This window comes from Macaca fascicularis, chromosome 4 (assembly GCF_037993035.2).
Source record: "Macaca fascicularis isolate 582-1 chromosome 4, T2T-MFA8v1.1".
Lineage (NCBI taxonomy): Eukaryota > Metazoa > Chordata > Mammalia > Primates > Cercopithecidae > Macaca > Macaca fascicularis.
Window position 1 is genome coordinate 117,672,549 of NC_088378.1, and position 20,631 is coordinate 117,693,179.

The window sequence follows — 20,631 nt, forward strand, 5'->3', positions numbered from 1 at the left end:
AGTACCACTTTCCACGTATCAGGCTTACAAGCTGCCAAGAACATACAGTTCCTAACCTTGAGGAGCCTGCAGTCTGCTGGTAGCCAAAGTGGTACAGGCAGAAGGATGTAAGCACTCCAGGCTTCCATAAATCTGCTCTTGGATAAGGAATAAAGCACAAAATCAGATGGCCTTGCATTCTTCTCTGACACAATCTCATCAAGTCAGCAAGATCATAAAAATGTGAGGTAACAGTACAATTTTTTTACAGAAAAAATTACTCTGAGCTATTTGAAATCTTAGTAAAACTGAAAAATACAATTTAACCCATAATATTGTTGCCATTATCTGGTTTGTTAAGACTCTAGGGTTTGGCTAATAGAGCTGCACAAATATATTCACTAGTTTCCATGTTAATGTTCTGTCAACATGCATCATCTATAAAAGAAGCATTCCACTTTGCATAACATCTGTACTTCTGTGGAAAAAAGGAAAATACTGTCCACTATACCAAGGCCTTTACATTTCCTTGTATTATGTTATCATAGATTAGTAACTAATTCCCATACTATGTCCACTATTTTTACTTTTATAAACAATATTGCAATAAACATCATTAAACCAAATATTTGTATATTTCTTTGCTTCATATAAATGTCTAGAGTAAAATTATGTGGCCAGTAGGTATGTAAATAATTAAGGTCTCAACACATGTTATACTCCAGAAAAATGGTAGCAATTTATAGTCCTATCTGCAGAGGAGACGGCATATTTTTTAGAAAAAATTCTTAAGTAAAATAATTAATTATTGGAAGTGTTGCTTTCCTAGGAAAATATCTTACGTGCAAGGAATAAAAGTGCCAGATGAAGGTAAGAGGCATATAGTATGATACCCTGAGCAGAAAAAAAAATAGTTGCTGGGTTTAAAATTTATTTGAATCAGATTGTGCTGTCAATTGTGTACTTATGTTCTTCTTTTGAATATTCTGAGCACATACGCATATACCAGTACTCCTTCCCTAACCCTTTTTCTTCTTACCTATATTCTTCACCTCCTACAAGAATCCCACATTGATAAATCTAGCAGTTTTGGGGTTTTTTTTAATTAATTTTATGAAGCATATATTAGGTATGGTCCCAATTATTTGTACCTCACAATTTAGCATTTATTTTTATCTCTATGTAATATTTGCATTCATGTAATGTAATTATTCTCCACTGAGATTAGGCCATAACACCTTTCAGAATAGGCACGATATTTTAAACATTCTTGTTTTTGAAACTTTGCCACTTCACAGAACAAAAATACAGTTAAAAGTTAATAAAATTTTCATGGCACACTTCCTCGTGGGAACGTAAGCATTGTCTCTTGACTGACAGTTGCTTGAAATCATATATGATTTTTTTCTGAAGGAAACAATCCTCAGTCGCAAGTCCAGGGTTTCTCCAGACCCAAGAAGTAACTTGTATACCACTGTGATTCTCATTTCCCTAATGGCTACCATACCACTTACTGAATGCCTACTGTGTGCGGGTGCTTTTCAAATATTTCCACATTTTTAGTTCATCTGACAGCTCTGTGAGACAAGTCATAGCCCATTTTACAAATGAGAAAATGATGGCTCATTTAGGTTAAACACATAAGAGCCCAGATTTGATTCTTACCCCAGAGTCCCAGCATTTAACCACCAAAGTTACTATGGCAAATGATTTTCTTATGCTAAGAAAAAGAGTAAAGATTATAACCTTTCAAAAAAGCTGAAATTTTCAAACTTTCAGAAATGACATAATTTTAGTTACATGATCAGAATTTCTGGTATGCCAAATAACATAGCTTAAGCGATGATTTCAGATAGTAAATTGTCTTTAGTCTTGGTCCATTTTTGCTGGTACAACAAAATATCTGAGACTGGATAATTTATAAAGAACAGAAATATACTCCGGGAAGTCCAAGATCAGGGTGCCAGCAGGTTCTGTGTCTGGTAAAGGCTCATTTCGCATTGATGGTGCCTTCTAGGCATCCTCACATGGTGGAAGGGACAGAAGGCAAAGAAAAAAGAGGAACACTGTGTCTTTACATGGCAGAAGAGCGGAAGAGAATGAACTCATCCCCTCAAGCCCCTTTATAAGGGCACTACTCTCGTCCACTACGACTCCAACCTCATGGCTTCATCACCTCTTAAAAGCCCCACCTTCTAATACTATCAGTTGATGATTCAGTTTCAACATCTGAATGCTGGAGGACACATCCAGACCATAGCCTCTCTCAAAAAAGAATAAAGATGTTCCACCGCACCCATCATTTATTGAAACTATTTTCCAGCACAAAAAGAGCATTGAGAGCAAGCTTTTAAAATAAATTGAGGGGCTTCTGGGTCAAGATCACTAATGGAACACACACGTTTCTTTCATATTCTTCTCTGGACGCTATTAAAATTAAAGGAATTTTAAATCATAAACCCACAAAAATAAGAGATCTGGCAGAGAGAAAAATCAGTATGAAAAAGTGCATTGTAAATTTCTGGAACATGGAAAGGAGATAGAGGTAGACGGCCAGATGAAGATGAGCTGCCAAGAAGAGACCTTAGTATAAATGCCTTTGCAAACCCTGGAGGGTGCCAGAGTCAAGGAAGACAAATTCCACAAAGGCATGACTGTAAAACAGGGTTGAAAAGAAGGGGATTCACTGAAAGTCTCTAAACCCAGCTCTTTCTTTTCCTTTCCCACCCCATGCAAAAACAGACCAGCAGGCAGGAGGTCTACAAGCTGCAGGCAAAGGATTGCTGGGCTGAATGAATGAATAAGCAGAAGCAAGTGGCACAACAAAACATGCCAGAATTCTAAGACTAAAAGCTGAGTTCGAGTGGAAAAACAAAATAGGGATGAAAAAATGTTTTATTTCCCATATATTTCCTTCACATTCTAAATTAAGGCCCCACTCTCTGTAATAAGCATATTAATTCATGCTAACATTTTCTTCCTTCAGCCTCCCACTATGACATGATGTCCCCAGAGAAATTATAACAGGTTCAGGAAAGCAATCCTATGAGCTCTCTCAACTGCTCCTAAGACAAATATCATCAAGTTAGTATTTAAAATCACGAGGTAGTCTCTAAATTGCTACACTCTGACAGCTATAAGGTACGAGGCCTATTTTGGAGACCAAGCTCGGGGGGACATCTTCCCAGAAACTACCCATGCAAGAAAATACACATTAACTGAGAAGAAAATTAATAAAAGGACCCTTGAGAAATTTTTAGGTTGTAAATAATAACAAAAGACCAGCAACTGAACTACAAACATCTTCTAACCATTTTTTTTAAACCATCTCCTTATTTTCTTGAAGGTCATGTAGCAAAATAAAGCAGATGATTCTCTAATGTAATTCCATCACTAATACCACAGTCTATTTGTCATTCCCTTAGGGGAGCCGTACTTGGGACAGAACAACTAGATATATAATTGTAATTCTCACAATGAGAACCTAGAAAATATTTCGCCGCACGTACAGTATGCTATAAATGTCACTGTGAAAGCACAGCTCGGTTAAAGCCTGCAATCCATCTAGCTCCTTTCTGTTATTCACCATCACACAGAGCTATATCAAAAGATCCATTCAAACAGTGAGTCTCAGACTTACATTATCAGCAGACACTGCTTTAATTAGCAGTGGTTTTCAAAGGACTGGATGGCTTCGAGAACTTGATTTGAACCATAAAGTAGAAATCTGGATCTTTATCAGTTTCACTTCTCAACTCTCAGCTCCCCTCCCTGGGTTCCAATAGACACAGCCCTCATTTTTCTTAATGTAAGAAAGAAAACGAAAATGGTAGCTAGAGTTTGGCAATACTTGTGCGTCCACTTTTTCCTCAACCACCAGTGATGCAGAGGGGCTAAAATTAAGGTTGCAAAGGGACTAAGATATCTGTGTCAGGTACGTTGCAGGGAGTGGTAAGAATGACAAAAAGAGAATGAATAAGAGCCAAATAAACTATTTTTAAAATAACATTTAACACACAGATTTTATGTGTGTGTGTGTGTGTGTACATTAATTTTTATTCCAAATGAAAACACAGCATCCACTTTATTTTGGGTTAAGTGTGAGAAAATATAATGCTTTATTTTGGGTATTTCAATACAAACATTAAGTCACTGACTGGATACTTTTTTCATCTATTTTGCAATATTTACCCATGATCCAATTCCTGAATCTTGGTTATTTGTTGGTGAAAACATAGAAAAAATATGAAATTTAATTCATCAGTACCGAACTATGAACTTTCTCTTCTAATAGGAATGTTTCATCTAATAACAAGGACTTCTACTTTACATTTGATCAGTGATAATATAAAAATACAAACTATTTCAAGATTCCTAATGCTTGAATAAATAGGCATCATTTGGTATGGAAAGAATTTAATAAATCCACAGCCAGAGAGCACTTTCGATAGATGTATAAAATGTGGAAGAGCATAGCAATCTTTTCAAATCCAATCCAACCTTTCACTTTGTAGATAAAGAAGCCAAAGATTAAGTGATTTGTCGAAAGCCATATAAGTACAACTTCAACTGTAATACCAGTCTCCTGGAATCAGATCCAACATGCTCCTCACCATACTAGTTGGCACTTAGGGAGAGATAGAAAACCTCTTTAGAATAAGAATCCTTGTCACCATCAGCACACACACACAAACACACACACACACACACACACTGAAGACACAGGTTCTTCATTTAAATTTTCATAGGTATGTCAATTAAACACCTGTACACACTCACTTTTTCATTTTTCCAGTCTCTCCTCATTCTGCCATTATGCACATTAGGACTTTAATTCTCACTGCTTAGCATTTCCCAATGATCCTCATGGTCCACCACTATCATAGCATATTTCCTGTCCTCCCCTTTTTTAAAAAATTTCATACTATAGATTCTTCCACAATTTTTAAATTTTTGTTATTGATTCAAAGGAGAAGGGGCCAGAAAGAAGTTAAGATGGAATTATTTCTTATTCAAAAGAGATTTAAGTTTTTCAACTACTTAGTTTTTCACTTTGGTCTTCCAAATGATCAGGATTCATGGTTACTATTTATTACTATACTTCACCTGGGGTAAGACCAGAATTTTTTAATTACTCATAATGCTTAAGGGTTGTCTCAGTTATTTGGAGAACATTATCTTAATCATCAAATTTCTAATATCTGGTGCAGAGAGATCAATCCTATAATCCCCTTATTGACATCTCAGAAATGTCTGACCTCCCTAAGAAAGGGAAAAATTAATTAATTTTACTAAAAATTCAGGAGTGCCACAGGGTTCAGAAACTCAGAGAATCCTGGTTCTGAATTCCCTCCAGTTGCCTTCCAGTTGAGGAATGCTTACTGAAAAACTCAACATAAAATTTTGGTCTCTACCACCCATCTGTTTTATGAAAATAATTATTTCCACAGGGTATTTTAGATGTCAACTCTGGATGCCATCTCTGGAGAAAAGTGGATAATAAATTTAAAACATACCAATGATGAATGGGCCATTGTGGGAGATGTGCTGAGTGGAGACGTAGAATGCACAGTAGGCAACACAAACACCTTGGAAAGGGCAGCTGCAGCCCTAAAGATGCTGAAGTGCCTACCCTGGCCCAGGATGATGTCACCGATAAAATCAAACGTGAGCTGGCAGCTTAGGGGAGTTAAGGTATGGGGGCAAAGCAACTCACGTCCTCTATCATCAAAATTGTCCCTCAGACAAAATGGACATCTAACGCAACTTAATCAGTTGAATCCAAAACATAGCAAGAGTCATTGGTCGGCTCTATGAGTAGCAGAGACATGGAAGGAGGTTTCCAAAATAAATGATGTAATGCCAAAAAAAAAAAAAAATCATTGTTTGCATGTTTTTATCTTTCTTTTCTTCATTTAGGTCATCACCAAAATTAGTTTATTAAGAATGAATGCAACCAGTTGTGGTATAAAGATACATACATCCAGTACCTTACTGCCAGAGATTTCCTACTTATTACATTTAATTTGCATTTATTACTTATTTTATTATATGAAGTTGCCTTGTAAGGAATAACATACAGATCAGCAGCAACATTCAAGCCATACTGAAAGTAATATCTAGATAACACATCAGAAACATTGGCAGAATAGATGACTTGTTTTCAGGCATGTCAGGGCCTTCTGAGTGAGAGGCTATTACCAATGACTCTAGTTAGACACAATTAGAAAGAGAAAAAATATATAAGTAGATATTATGGCAGAATAAAACATGTTACAGGCCAGGTGTGGTGGCTCATGCCTGTAATCCTAGCACTTTGGGAGGCCGAGGCGGGCAGAGTGCCTGAGCCCAGGAGTTCGAGACCAGCCTGGGCAACACAGTGAAACCCTATCTCTACTAAAATACAAAAAAAAAAAAAAAAAAAAAAAATTAGCTGGGCATGGCAGTGTGTGCCTGTAGTCCCAGCTACTCAGGAGGCTGAGGCAGGAGAATTGCTTGAACCCAGGAGGCAGAGGTTGCAGTGAGCTGAGATCGTGCCACTGCACTCCAGCCTGGGCAACAGAGTGAGACTCCATCTCAAAAAAAAAAAAAAAATGAAAATAATAATAATAATAATAATAATGTTATCATGTTACAGCATAAAATGCTTTACAATCATTCCCATTGTTAAGACATTCTGAAGAATAATTATACACTTGCTACCACAGGTCCGTGTGAGAAATTGGGGTGTCAATGCTTTGTACGCTTAGAGTATTTGAGTGGCTAAAAACTATCATTATTATATCATAATGTACTTAAAAATAAAGCATAATAATTGCCTTGAGGGTTAGGACTTTCTTTATCCCATATGTTCCCACTGTAGCCCTTAGTACTCTGTCTTATTCAAAATAAGTGCCTAAGGATGTATACTGATTTGAAAGTCTGTTTTGTTTTTTCTAAGTACATTGCCATCCAATAGGCACTAGGTTGCATCTCTGAAGATGCTCATCGACAACACTCAAACCTGTCATCAGATAATGATATAATGAATTAGAACCCAGCACTAACCTCGTGTTTTTTGTTTGTTAACAGATTTCTTTTTAGAAAGTAATTAATTTTATTTGTATTAATGAAGCTATGAATTAATAAATAATTTAGGCTGGGCATGGAGGCTCATGCCTATAATCCCAACACTTTGGGAGGCCGAGGTGGGCGGATAACCTGAGGTCAGGTGTTCGAAGCTAGCCTGACCAACATGGTGAAGCCCCATCTCTACTAAAAACACAAAATTAGTAGGGCCTGGTGGTGCCTGCCTGTAATCTCAGCTACTCAGGAGGCTGAAGCAGCAGAATTGCTTGAACCCAGGAGCAGGAGGTTGCAGTGAGCTGAGATCGCACCATTGCACTCCAGCTTGGGCAACAAGAGTGAAACTCGAACTCACAGTAAATAAATTAATTAATTAATCTTATTTAAAGAACTATCCTTCACTGAATTATCACAGAATTCTAAAATGTATAGTTCTTTGTAGTTTTACATTTTAAAAACAGTTTTTTTCATTTCTTTTCTCTTTTGTTGTATTTAAAAGTAAGTGATATGGGCCGGGTGCAGTGAGTCAGGCCTGTAATCCTAGCACTTTGGGAGGCCGAGGCGGGAGGATTACCTGAGGTCAGGAATTTGAGACCAGCTTTGCTAACGAGGTGAAACCCTGTCTCTACTAAAAATACAAAAATTAGCCAGGTGTGGTGGTGCACACCTGTAATCCCAGCTACTCTGGAAGCTGAGGCAGGAGAATTGCTTGAACTCAGGGGGCAGAGGTTGCAGTGAGCTGAGATCGTGCCATTGTACTGCAGCCTGGGTGACAAGAGTGAAACTCAGTCTCAAAAAATAAATAAATGAATAAAATCAAAAATAAATAAGTGGTATGAACCCTTTTTTCTGAAATCAAGAAGAATGTTTTATTATGAGATCATAAGTAAATCTACATATCATTGGATAAGTCTTTCTCCCTCAAATTCAAAATAAAATTTTCAAATATAAAAAGTAAATTTTAAATTATTTAAAATATAATTTTTCAGTTCCTATTGAATATAGATACACCCTGTTAAAAAAAAAAAAAAAACTAATGAGGTCGGGCACGGTGGCTCGCGCCTGTAATCCCAGCACTTTGGGAGGCTGAGGCAGGCAGATCATGAGGTCAGGAGATCGAGACTATCCTGGCGAACACGGTGAAACCCCGTCTCTACTACAAATACAAAAAATTAGCTGGGCGTGGTGGCGGGCACCTGTAGTCCCAGCTACTTAGGAAACTGAGGCAGGAGGATGGCGTGAACCTGGGAGGTGGAGCTTGCAGTGAGCCGAGATCCCGCCACTGCACTCCAGCCTGGGTGACAGAGCAAGACTCTGTTTCAAAAAAAAAAAAAAAAACTAATGTCTGATGATCTATTTTCTTTCTCAATCTCAAAGAGTTGCCTTTTTACTCAAGGAAGCAATATTTATAACATTTAGAAATTGACTACTGTGTTGATTTGATTGTACCAAGTTCCAATATAAAATAAGTTGAATCATATACTCTTCTTACCATTATTTTTGTAATATTATTGAACATTCATTATTTGACAGGATAAAATTGTCTCTTGAGACAGATTATGTTAATGCAATAGAAATTATTAAATTTATGCATGAGATCTGTTTGTTCTTATAATCTCTTAGAGAAATAAACCATTATTATATCAGAATGCGCTGAAGTATATGATCATTTTTACTATAGTAATATATGTTTTTTTCTTTTCATTATGAAATTTCAGTTGAAGGTAAATATAAGTAAAATTCTTTGTTGATGCATTTATAATCTAAAAGAAGTTTAGAAAATAGTCAAGATTTGTTGTCTTAGTTTTACTTATTTATTAAACATAATACATAGAAACTAGTACCTATTTCTAAAACTATTCCAGAAGTAACTTCATGTTATAGATACAAATATACCCAACTTGAATGTATTGCTTTGCCTATCATTATTCCAAAAATGCAACTCAAAAATAAAATCAGACTACAAATTCATATGCCAACACGTCATTTCTTAAAGTGTGTTGCAGAGAACACTGCTAGTTCCTCAGAATATGCACTGCTATTGCACACACAGTAAAATGTATTACATTGGTAGGTGAGTTTAAGAAACACTGAATTAACCTCACAGTCTTTAGTATGTTACAATACAAATATGAGTCTTCGAGGGGAAATGTGCTGTATAGTGCATTTCCTGCTGAGTGTTTTCTGAATATTCTTGAGCACAAACCAGAACCACATTTTGTGACGCACTTTGGAAAATCAGAATTCCCAGGAACAGAGTTTAGAAAATACATGATAGGAAAAACAAAAGATCCATTCAGCCTCAACAGCAATTATGGTGGAACTAACCAAACTGAAACATATGGTAACAAAATACTTTCCTCCCTTCTTCCACCTCTCTACCACTTTCCACAAAAATTAGCTTTACTGTCATCTGACTTAGCAGAATCAGTGACTAAGATATTCCACATGGTTTAATATATGGTATTCAAAGGGATGGAAATGTCCTTCTAAGTCCATGTTAATTGATTTTTTTCTTCTCATGTTTGAAATATTGGAATAACATCAATCAAACTACGAGAACTTTCACTTGGCATTGGTAAATTTAAGAAATTTTGAAGAATTTTATATCATTCCTTTATTTCTGATTATGTATTGATTAACAGATGTAAAAGAGGCACCTTCAATTGGTTCAGAACCTAGCAATCTTTTAATCGGCAAACAGCAATAAACTCAGGGCAAAAATCAATATTTAAAAGTAGCAATTCACTCACCCAGGGTAAGACAAGATTTATATTGGATGCATGGCAAAGAATCTTGCTTAACTTTTGTCTTGTCTTTGTCTTATTTTGTCTTGTTTTATCTTTGTATGGAATAAACTGATGAATTTTTAAATTCTGCAGACTGGTGACTTTCTTACTTATTTACTATAGATCTTACCTTAGAAATGTTTTCAAATAAAGTCAATAATGTTCATTGCTTAAGTGTGTGACACATACTGTAACACTGTTCATAATAAAGATCCTTATGAGAAATATAGCTTTAATTTTAAACAAACGTATAACATGATATTATAATGTACACATATTTAAATATTTTAATGGGAAAAATATTGTCTTCTTTTAAAAACCAGACTTTTACAAACTTTACTATTTGTAATAAATAAATTGAATAAATTTCAGAAAATAGTGAACTCCTCAAGAACACATTTTTCAACTGTCTTCAGCAACCTAGCCAGTCATACTGTGTTTCATTGGTATTAACATGAAACATAATGCTCGACGAACTGAAGTTTTTGGATATTTATTCACGTAAACAGCCAAAATAATTTTATTGGAAACTCTCAAAGATATATCAGAGATTTTCCAACTCTCTTAAATAGAAAATACTGAGCATAGGCGAACCTTTTCTTGATAACATTGTCATGGGATCTCCTGTATCTGAAAGGTGTCAAGTTCCTTAGCTCTATTTGCTTGTACACTTAATTACCCCAGACACAGGGCTTTCATGTGTTTCCCCCACCCACAGAACAGCCTCTCTTCTCAGTGCAGGTGAGTGTTCTTATGCCTCTGATGTGCCGCCATATTTCCCCACAATCTTTGGAAGTCAGTCTGAGGCTAGCCCTAGGCCTCTGCTACAGAGTAATGTTCATGAGTTTTGTGACAGCTACTTCCTCTAAGGAAAGGTTTTTGCTCACTTCTAGATTTATAGTGTATTCAAAATAGAGTCAGGCATGCACAATGTCTGACTTTCCAGAAAGTGAAATGCTAATACATCGAATCACTTCAAATGAGAAGAATCCATCTTCACTTTGTGCACTTGCCCGATGTCCACTATGTTCACTTGCAAAACTTCCTGTAAAAGACTGCCAGGAAGCTCAGGGTCAAATTTCACACTAATTCATAGCAACTATCTATTCATGTATTTATTTACTCCCTATCTGGTTCCATAAAGGTTTTATAAACACTAAGCCTTTATGCTTACCATATCTGGGTTTTCTTTTTACTTTTAAATGCATTTTAACTTTTTTCTTTCCATATTAGTAAACTTTGGGCATGTGCTTTTTAAGTGAATCAGGCCAAAAACAGTCTAAAAATAGGTTTAGGCTAGGGACTTCACATACATTATAGTTTTTATTCTTCACAAAAGCCTTCAGATTAGTTACTACTGTTCCCTATCTTACACAGGAACTAACTGAGACTCAGAAAGATTAAACAAAACCCATGGTCTTATGTTTGGTACTTGTGGGCAAGAATTTTCACCAAGCCCTTTCTGATTCAAAATCACTGGTTAGCTCAAGGACACATGGCCTTTCCAAATAGTCAAAAAGCAAAATACTCTGTGGCCAATACCTGTCTGGACAATCACCTAGGGCAGAGGTCAAAAGTGGGTACAGAAAATGATGACCTGATTCCTTTAAGAAAAGGTTGTATATTTTATTCAATATATTACTTTAAGACCTTGAGATTCTAATGCACTTCAGGAGTTTTCAACCCAGTATGGTTCTCTTTTTCATTTTTCTAGTTTTAATATCTTGAATAGTCCATAAACCTCAACTTCATATGTCTAGAACAATGTATTACCATGAATTTGGTCTTATTATGGGCTATATTATCTTACTTTTTTTATTTATGCTGGTATTAAAATTAGTTATGACCTGTTCCAATGTTAACTCTGTAGCCACAGTAAATTTACAAACATAGTTAGCTACCTATGCTCATCAGATGAGCCATGGACAGCACATTTAACTCAAGGTTATAGTATATTTTCTATTTCAGCAAATATAAGTGACCATTATTAATCATTGACATTTAATTGCTTAGTATCGAGGCAAAATTACTTTTATAACTTCTATAGTAAAAAATTTTATCCTTATACTAGAAGTTCATTAAACTTAATAAAACATTAACATATTCTATAATACTTATTTTTCTTGGCACATATTCCTGGTATCTCTGAGAAAAAAAATGGACTTTGAACACTTGCTAAGCTTCACATACGTAAATAAAACAATCTTCCAGTGCTGAGGCAATCACAATGAGAGGTCAAAATAAATGGATTCCAGTTTTTAAAATGAAGGTAAACCACATCATTTAACTAAATCAAATTTGCCCTCATTTGTGTAATGGCATTTTATGTATAACTTTATTACATTGTTTTCAGGAAAGCCCATGGAACTCATTAATTTTAAAGTTATTGACCAGCAAAACATGGAAACAGAGGCTGGCTAGCATAACTTTTCCAATCTATGACAGTTGCTCTACTACCCTGTCAATTTCATTATAAATCTGTGTGTGCTAGATCTCATGTCTTACCGTCAGTTTCTCCTCTAAATTCTTGTTTAATAAGCTTCTTTTTTCATGCTTTTCAAGTTCCATATTGAAAGAGAACGAGAAGGAGAGAAAGACTGAGAGACAGAGGTTCAGATTCTGTCTAGAAAATGATTCGACGTGCTTACATGTTAGATATTGCAGGACATTCCAAGTTGTGAGAGCCTAGGACACTATCAGAGAGCCCTAGCGATAATTTCTGGTTAGCTAGTGTTTCCATTTATAGATGTTCAAACCCTATAAACAGAGCACTGAAGAGAAGTCAGGCAGCTGGCCTTAGATAATGATAAATGTCCCTAGATATAAAAGCAAACTCTTCAGTAGAATATTCCAACAGGTTAGGATCCCTGAACCAATACAGATGTATGTGACAAAAAGCCACGATCAAAGAATTCATTAATAGCTGTTGCAACAGAATAATATATACTCTAGAATATAGACCTAATAAATCAGTTAAAAAGAACAAATGTGATAGTCAGATAGCAAATAAAATCAGTGGATCTAGGGCTTCCAAATTCCAATTTGCATCCTAGTAGTGTAGATATTTATAGATTTTTTTAAATGTTGCTTAAAGAGAAAGAGCAAACGTATAACTAATTAAAACTATAAAGACATGCAAACATATATTCAAGGGTTGTTGTCAACTTTATTCCATGGAGAGTAGACAAAATGACATTTAAAAATACCATGAAATAAAAGCGTTTTTCTTCACAAAAACGGATTTGGTTCTCCATTATCCTGGCTTGTTCACTGGGAGCAAAATTATGATATAGAAGACAAAACTCATTTTTTCAGTGGAACGAGTATTTTCAGCTTTCTTTAGAAAATGTTACATGCCTTAAAGAAAATTAATTGGGCAACTTAATGGTAAATAGTTCTCCCTGTGTTTTGCAGCAAAACAAAATATATGGATGGTAATAGAAGAATATAAATGGATTTCAGAGTAAACTAAAACTGCTTCTCTATGGTGATTTAATCCCTCATCCTGTTTAAAACATCCTTTTAACACGTGTTTTTTGGTTTTGGTTTTTTGTTTTGTTTTGTTTTGCTTTGTTTTTTACTTTAACTCAAATTCCCTATCAGCTTTTCCTTCATAGGAAAACATTTCAGAAAATGTGTAGTGAAGCTCTATCCTTTCAAACGATTGCAGTCAATCCTCTGTTGTCAGGCAGGGTTGCCCCAGAATTTATTCTGCATCATGATGGAAGGGTTGAAGACTTCAGAAGCGAAACACTGAGTAGGCAATAAACCTATCCTTCAGGATGATAAATTCAGAAACACTATATTAGATTCATGGGCAAAAGGGGCTTCCCCTTTTGACTCAAATCTAAATTCCAGAAAGGAAATTATTTATGCTGGTTATTGTCCTAACAAGTTGGAAAACAAAAATCTTAAAGATTGATTAACATGCAAGATTGGTATATGTTAAAAGCAAGGCAATTGTTAAAATCTTAAGTGAACGAACTTCCTAAACCTCTCTAGAAAAAAAAAAAAAAAAGAATCATGCTGTAACTGCAAAAGGAAACTCAATTCATGCTCAGCATGCGAGTTTAATGCCTGAAGACTAAATCCAGGATCCGGTTAGGAGGAAAAGGAATGGTGTGTGTGATGCAGAGTTGGTTGGCAGATGAGAATACGGTAGTGATTTGGAAGAGATGTACAAGGCATGAAAAGTTTTAGTTACACAAACATGTGCTGAGTACCTATAATACATAAAGATTATCCTAGGGGAAGGTAGATTTTTTAAAAAATAAATAATTGAAAATAATAATACAATTTTAAGATACAATCTCTGGATTTTGGCCCTCAACAAACTCACAACCGAGGTGCGACTGGATAGTAGTGGGATAATAACCCTCATATAGCACAGTTCCTTGGCATACTCACCATGTGCTAGGTACTGCTTTAAGGCTTTCCAAGTGTTATTTCAATTCACCTTTAAAATCACTCTAGAGGGTAGATATTATTATCTTCCCCATTGTTATGGGCTAAATTTGTGCCCCCAAAATTCATATGTTCTCATCCCCCAATACCCTAGAATGTGACTGTATGTAAAGAATGTTCTTGAAAGAGATAATTAAGGTTAAATGAAGGCATTAGGGTGGGCTCTAATCCATTATGAGTGGTTGCTTCTAAGAAGAAATTAGAACACAGGCACTCACAGAGGGAAAGCCCTGTGAAGACTCACTGAGAAGATGACCATCTATAAGTCAAAGAGAGCAGCCTTAGATGAAAACAACCCCGGTGCCGCAGGGTAAGCAGCAGCTACCGTGAGATGAGTTTGGTGGGAGATCTCACACCATCTTGCTGGCACAGCCTACCAAAAACTCAGAAGACAGAACTTAGGCTGACTATGAATCTGTGAACAAATGCATGGACAGCATTTGTAAAATAAATGAAGAATACCTGAAGAGAAATCAAACTAATATACCCATTTCAGAGTTGAAAAAGCAAGACACAGTTACACAACTAATAAGCAGCCATCAAGGCCCCTAGCCTAAGCTCCTCTCCAGCCACTATGCACTTTAGCTTCTCCTCTGAACAAATCACTTCCTCACAGGTGTAGCAGGGGACTGGATAAATAGCACCAGCACTGTGTGGAGAATGCTTTCTCTTCCATGCCTTTTCAGAGATGTTTGAATGTGCTTTAGATATGATTGAGGTACAGAAGCTTTCTTTAGATGAAATTAAGCCCAGGCAAAAGCTAGCTCTCATCTACTTGCTGGTCAAACAGAAAAGAGATTGAGCCACTCTGGTCTCCTTTCCATTTGTGAGTCACAACAAACATGTTCCTTCCTTTGGAGCTGTCTTCCTGGAGTGCTCTCCCCACAGATAGTCACGTAGCTCCCTTCTCACTTCATCCAGGCCTTCCCCATCACAAACAGCAAACCCATCACTCTTTGTTCACTCATTTGCTGTGTTCTTCTTCATAGATCTTATGATCTCTGTTATTAATTATGTCACATTATATGTTAAATTTATCCATATGAACTTCTTTGTAGTTTGCCTCCCCTGCTAGAGTATGAACATGAAACTGTGCTTTATTCATCATATTATTCAGGCACGTACAATGTAGTGTGGGCTAAATAAATACCTGTGAAACAAAGGAGGGCAAGAGGAAAAGGAAGGAAAGAAAAAAGCAAAGAAGGAAAGAATGAGAGGGCAGGCAGGGGAGAAAACTGATCCAATGAATGAGACTTGAGACACTTAATACATAATTGTTTATAAGACTTTTGATAGGAAACAGGAATAAAAATATTTTAATCCAACACAAACAATACTACAATGAATATCTTGTATATTGATTGTTCAAGACACATATCCTACTCACATAACTACTAAAGGGGAAAGCAATGGATTTAGGAAGCAGGGACAACTGAATTTGTTTGCAGATTCTGCTACTCTCTGGTTGGCTCATTTTGAGCAAACTGTTTACTTAATTATTGGAGTCTCAGTTCCCTGTCCCCTAAATAGAGGGATGATACCAATCTCGTGTGTTGTTGCAAAAATTAAATGTGGTATATTTTGTGTGTAAGGAACTTAACAGAATGTTTGGCACCCAGTGGGTCCTCAGTAAAAGCGTGTGACATTATTTCTCTAGTCTACATGATATTTATGTAGGAAAAAGGTGACTTCAAAGATACTATCCAAACCCTAATAAGTGTGGCAAAAAAATTAACTAGACAAGGGATTCCCAACCCCTGGGCCATGGACCAGTGCTGGTCTGTGGCCTGTTAGGAAATGGATTGCACAGCAGGAGGTGAGTGACAGCTCAGCGAGCATTACCGTCTGAGCTCCGCCACCTGTCAGATCAGCGGCAGCATTAGATTCTCATAGGAGTGTGAATCTTATTGTGAACTGCACATGTAAGGAATTCGGGTTTCATGCTCCTTATGAGAATCTAACAAATGCCTGATGATCCGAGGTGGCACAGTTTCATCCAGAAACCATCCCCCACCCCTAGTCCCATCTGTCAAAAAAATTGTCTTCTGGGAAACCAAAGAGGTTGGAAACCACTGAAACAGAAAATAAGAGCAAATATTTACAAGTTATTTATCTGATAAAAGATTTGTATCCAGGATACATAAAGAATTTTTGCAACTCAACAATAAAAAGGCAAATAACCCAATGTAAAAAAATGGACAAAAGATTTGAATAGACATTTCTCCAAAGAAAACAAATGGCCAACAAGCACATGGAAAGATGTTTAACATCACAGTGATTAGGCAGCACAAAGCAAAACCAGGAGATAACACTTCACACCTATTAGAATGGCTAAAATAAAACACAAACAATAACAAGCATTGGCAAGGATGTGAGGAAATTAAAACCCTCTTACATTACTCCTGGGATTATAAAGGGGCACAGCCACTTTAGACAACTATGTGGCAATTCCTCAAAATGCTATACATAGAATTATAATATTACCCAGAAATTCCACTGCTATCTATATACACAAGAGAAGTGACAACATGTGTACACACAAAACTTCTACCCAAATATTCATGACAGCATTATCTGTAATTGTCGGAAGGTGGGAAAAACACAAATATCTATCAGTATATGGATGGTAAAACAGATGTGGTATATCCATACAGGGAAAATTATTCAGCAATAAAAAGGAATTAAGTATTAATACATGCAAGAGCAGGGATGAATCTTGAAAATACAATAAGCGAAAGAAGCCAGTCGCGAAAGATCACCTATTACATGATTTATTTACATAAAATGTCCCCAATAGGCATATTCATGGAATCAGAAAGATCATTTGTGGTTTCCAGTGGTAGGAGGGAAGGCAGAACAGGGAGTGACTACTAATGGGAATAGAGTTTCTCTTTTGGATGATGAAAACATTATGAAATTAGACATTGATGATGATTTTGTACAACTTTGAAAATATACTAAAAATCACTGAAGTGTATGTACAGTGTAAAAGGATAAGTTTTATAGCATATAAATTGTATGTTAAGAAGGTTATTATTTAAAAAAAAATGACAGAGGAAGATTTGTAATTCCTTTTTAAGCTGGAAAGTTATTATTTTTCCCAGGAATATAATACACACATAGGGTCGCTCCAAACAGGAAATTAAAATGTAAACTGCAGTTGCCAAGCAAGAATTCCATTCAAAATGGAAACAAATGATTGCTGGCAAATAATATTTGGTTCAAGATATTCCCACCTCATTTCATTCCTTTGTATTCAATACACATGCTTCCCAAATAAGTGCCTGATGAGTTTGTGCCCGTATTCAGAAACTGGAGGAAAGTGGAACTTACAGCAATTAAAATTGCTTGTTCATGTACTGGATCCGAGAGCCAAATGTAAATTAACCTTAATAGTGGTTAAAGTTATTTTAACTCAACTGCCATTTTAAAAACTTCCTTCTCCACAAAAAAAAAGCACAGATAGATGCTCTACTGCTGAAACCACACAAGGTAGAGAAGGCATAAATGAAAACAAATGCTGTTTTCTTTTGAAAGAATGACAATCTGCCAAACATGGTATAGACAACCCAGGATCTTCCCCATTATATGCTCTAAGGATAAATATCTTTTTACTAAGACAGGGGTCCCCTTCTGGGACAGTTGATGCTTTTATATGGGTTTCTTATCATTTCCACATAGCCCATCCAGAACATGAGTCTGTTATTCCCCCCTTGATCAATTCAGAAGCCCATGTAATCTCTACACCCATTTAATGATGGACCAGGATACTACACTCAGCACATGCATCAGGTACCCAAGAGCCTAATCCAAAGGTAGCTCAGACCAAGCACTGAGCACTGATCTCAAACAGTTAACTTCTGATCTGTTGGTGTTGCTCTTAGTCCAGAGCTTATGCCTTTTTCTCTAGAAAGCTGTGTTCCAATTGGTGGTCACAGCACTGGGGAGGCAGAGAGGTGGAGGCAAGCAAGAGAATGGTTCCCAGCTCTTTCTGGTTGTCTCAGCATCCTTACCTGAATCTATTTATCAGCTTTGGCAGCTGCAAACTCTCAAGGAGCAGCTGTCAACTCTTCTACAGGAAGACTTTTAACCTCCCATCACCATTCTTTTTAAGGCATCTGTTACGGATTCTGTAGGCAAGCAGTACTGAGTTCTAAAAGTTGTGGTGGGTACTCGGAGCTTGTGAAAAGATAATGTCTATAGAGAAATTTCTTAAAGTTGAATTCGTCACCATATAATAAATATTGTTTGTAAGTTGAAGCTGCCAAGCCGATAAAAAAACCAACCCCAAAATATCAGTAGATGATAATTATGATAATGACAGCTTAACAAACTTGTACCTTTGTAATTACTGTTCTTCAGCGAAACATAAACTATTTCTACTGGAATGTGACTTTTTTAACTTCTTCTGATACTGGTTCTCCCCTTATTTTGGTTCTGGGCCATATTTTTTGAATGACTGTAAAAAAGACATTTTATTCCATCTAAGGGAGAAAACAGGGTCTTTCTAAAATCACTTCTGAGGTAGAGTGTTTTTGAAGCGTTAGAAAATATTTGAATCAAGTGAGAACTGTAAGAACTTTGAAAAGTGTTTTTTTTAAATTTGTGCATCATCTAAAAAATGCAATTCCTTTATTGGAAACTTATTGAAAGTAAAATGTGAGGTTTTAAAAAACTGCTACTATTAACACTGATGACAATTTCTACATAACAATAGTAATTAGGATATAAAACTAAATTCATACCTTCAGAGTTTATAAAATAAACTGGCTAAAATCAGTTGAGAATCAAGTCCAGCATGTTCCATTTTCTCAACTACTATATAATAGCACGTTTTCAAGGGGCTTTCAATATATTTTCTCTTGTGCATGATTACATCCACAGAGGTACTTGGTTGAAGAAGTTTTGCTCTTGCATTTGCAATAAATATATTTCTAGGCCCTTTCAACTTCCTAGTAGTTCCTAGTAGCCACTTTCTGTCTACCTGTCTGTCTGTCTGTCTCTGTCTCTCTCTCACATACACACACACACACCATTACTATTTCAGGAGTAAAGACAACAAACCAAGATAAACTCACAAGATTTTAGGGAAAAGGACTCAGAAACAGAATTACAATGTGTGTTTCCAACTTTGGAAAGGAGTTCCGGATTTAAGTTTTCCTGGGTCTTTATGACTTAATCAACACAACCAGATTCAACACCCAGCTCACCCCTCCCCTAAACCCAGCAGCCTAACTGTCATGGTTGTGTTGACATGATAAATCATTTCACCCCCAAAGTAACAGCTCCGTGCCCTTTGAGACAGTGTGCCCAAAATGTACTTTCAGTTTTATCAGTTGAAATTGTAACACGTTCCAAAGCAATCTGCACTTATACAGAGAGAATGCTTACCTTTCTACTGACTTGGAAGCAGCCTGCAGGACAGTAATCCATCAGGGAGGTCAACGGCCACATTCCCAGAACAGCTGACCCTGTCAGTCATCGGAAAATACTGTTTACTCTGTAACTAATACTGGATACCAGGCACAAGAGGCACAAACCAAATTTTAAAAAAAGAGTTAGGCATAAACCTCATTCCCACTGGGACCACTTCACAAAAACAGTACTTGCTAAGTTCCCCCCAAAATATTGTTTTATAAGAGTGTCTTAGCAATACTGGGAATTTTGAATCAAGTGTTCAAAGTTTTGCAACATACCCAACTATCTAATTTTTAGTGTACCGATGAAAATTCTTTAAGCTTCCCTAAGGACATAAGTGGTAGCGGAGTAAAATGTTACTGAAAATTGAATTTCTCTTCTATTTATGTTGACTGGATTTTTTAAATAAAATTGAAAGTCCTTCTGAAGTGAATGTCAATTACTCCAGAGAAGGAAAGTCGGAATTATGCAAAAGCTGTCCATGATAAGGCTGAACAAACCCCACAGTCAGGCAGGACAATTGCCCTGCTTCCTAGCCACCAAAAAATGTCCAGAGAGGGCAGACTTCTGCTGAACCTTCCTCAGTTCCCACAAATTTTCTTTGCTAATTGCTCTCAACAGAAGTGAGTCTGTGTTACCCCAAAGGCCACTACTTCGATGTCTAGCCTCTGTGCAAAGGGATCCAACTTTGGGCTCTGGCCCATGTGGAAGTTCCATTTAAAGCATGGCCAGGGAAGAGACTCAGAATTTGAAAGGCAAATTATTGCTCATTTACTTGACTATCTGTGGAAAATAAATCATCTCAGCTTAGCTTTGTCATCCCACCCGGTAAATCATCCCACCTGCCTTCTATAGTGTATTTTTAAAAGAAGGAAGATATCACAATGATTTATTTGCCTTTTGGGATCATTCACAT

The 20,631-nt window shown here is 36.4% G+C and overlaps 1 protein-coding gene across 27 annotated transcripts in view; it reads right to left on the reverse strand.

The window, feature by feature from the left end:
- MLIP (muscular LMNA interacting protein) overlaps positions 1–19,760 on the reverse strand; it is a 258,639-nt gene extending 238,879 nt beyond the window's left edge. For 25 of the 27 annotated variants that reach the window (XM_074037809.1, XM_074037806.1, XM_074037795.1 and 22 more), the window contains exon 1: positions 12,339–12,454. In XM_074037809.1, the coding sequence (XP_073893910.1) occupies positions 12,339–12,401 (63 nt within the window). In that variant the 5' untranslated portion in view covers positions 12,402–12,454. Of the gene's footprint in view, positions 1–12,338; positions 12,455–19,688 lie in introns of those variants that run through there. The other 2 variants (XM_074037778.1, XM_074037772.1) reach the window with 1 other exon arrangement.
- Between the last annotated feature and the right edge of the window lie 871 nt (positions 19,761–20,631).